This window comes from Otolemur garnettii, unplaced genomic scaffold (genome assembly GCF_000181295.1).
Source record: "Otolemur garnettii isolate 467f Iridium unplaced genomic scaffold, OtoGar3 scaffold00094, whole genome shotgun sequence".
In the NCBI taxonomy this organism is placed as follows: Eukaryota; Metazoa; Chordata; class Mammalia; order Primates; family Galagidae; genus Otolemur; species Otolemur garnettii.
Genome location: NW_003852489.1, coordinates 4,471,230 through 4,472,661, shown reverse-complemented (window position 1 = coordinate 4,472,661; position 1,432 = coordinate 4,471,230). Strand labels below are relative to the sequence as shown.

At 31.1% G+C, this 1,432-nt stretch overlaps 1 protein-coding gene across 1 annotated transcript in view; it reads right to left on the bottom strand.

Annotated features, from left to right (window-relative positions):
- The window catches only part of INTS2 (integrator complex subunit 2), a 62,528-nt gene that overhangs the window by 9,401 nt on the left and 51,695 nt on the right, over window positions 1-1,432 (bottom strand). Inside the window, exon 18 of the mRNA XM_023516601.1 lies at window positions 851-1,049. Within this exon, the coding sequence (XP_023372369.1) occupies window positions 851-1,049 (199 nt within the window). The remainder of the gene's footprint in view (window positions 1-850; window positions 1,050-1,432) is intronic.

The window sequence follows — 1,432 nt, the reverse complement described above, 5'->3', positions numbered from 1 at the left end:
AAAAAAAAAAAAAAAAAAGAATATCAATTCAGGTTAAATTATGTTACCAAACAAGTTCACTTCAGGTCATCTTTCTACCAATGAAATTACAAAAGAAATGTATCAGTTTTCCTAGCTTTTTGGATTCCTGTATTACTAGTAAGGGATTGTGAACCTATATTATTACTCCTAATTCCCCTTATTGTCTAGAAGAAAAACACCACACAATTGAAACTATGAAAACACTTCTGCTTTAAAGACCTTACATTGCTTAACATTTTATCATCTCAATTCTGCTGCATTACTTAAAAATGACTATACAAGGCTTCAGTAAAATTTTATATTATAAAACTTTTCTAAATATAAAATTGAGATGCTTATATTATCATAGTATTTATCACTATGTTGTTATATATTGTTTGTTCTTCTGTTTATTTTCTCTCTCCACTGTTGACTTTGTTCCTATCGTTTGATTTTTAAGAAACAAATAACCAAGGGCTTTTTCTTCTTCATCATCATATTCCAGTCCCTAGAACAGTACTTGCCTCACAGTAGATGTTCAATAAATCATTTGTTGAATGAATGAGCATATGACTATAACCTCAGAATAGGTAAAGTCTTATATTTTATTAAAATACAAATCTTATTTAAATGGCTATTAAATTCATATTATAAATATTGTTCCTGATTTTAGTAATATAGTCTTTCTGATATAGAGCAAAGGTAACATCATTATAATCGATTCTCTAATAAAAGGAAGATAACATGTCACAAATGTACACAGAGGGAATAATATGCCATCTAGTTTAATTGATTGCATTAGCAGGAAAGCCGTTCCCCTTTAACTAAATCTTACTTTAGCAAAATTTACCTGAGCAGCCAGCAATGCATTTTTTAATTCTTCCCTGGTAACTTCTGGAGCATCAGTTTGTCCAATTAAACCAATTGTGTTATTCTGGGAAGGTCTATCTTGCTCTGCTGTTTCCTTCAGATGAGCACTAAGGTAAGCTTTAGATGCAAGCAGATAACCATTCAACATATGCAGAGTGATATCCATCAACGGGGGACATCTAAACAAAGAAGAGAAGAAAAGAAAAATACATGAGAAACAATGAAAAATTATAAATTAGCCAGAACATGATCAATTAAGTTTAAATAGTTAGAAAAACCTAAACAGCACAGAGTAGTAACTTCTCTCACTAAAACAGTCTCAAAGTAAAAGCTTAATATCTTATTCTCTGTATTTTAAGATTATATAAATAGTATATTACCTGTTTCATCTTATCAGCTAAAATCAAATATGTATAATGTATTCTAAAGCAATGATTTTCAACTGGTATGCCATGAATATTTTTAAAGATCATTAATTAAGCTCGGCGCCCATAGCACAGTGGTTACAGCACCAGCTCCATACACCAAAGGTGGCGGGTTTGAACCCAGCCTGGGCCAGCTA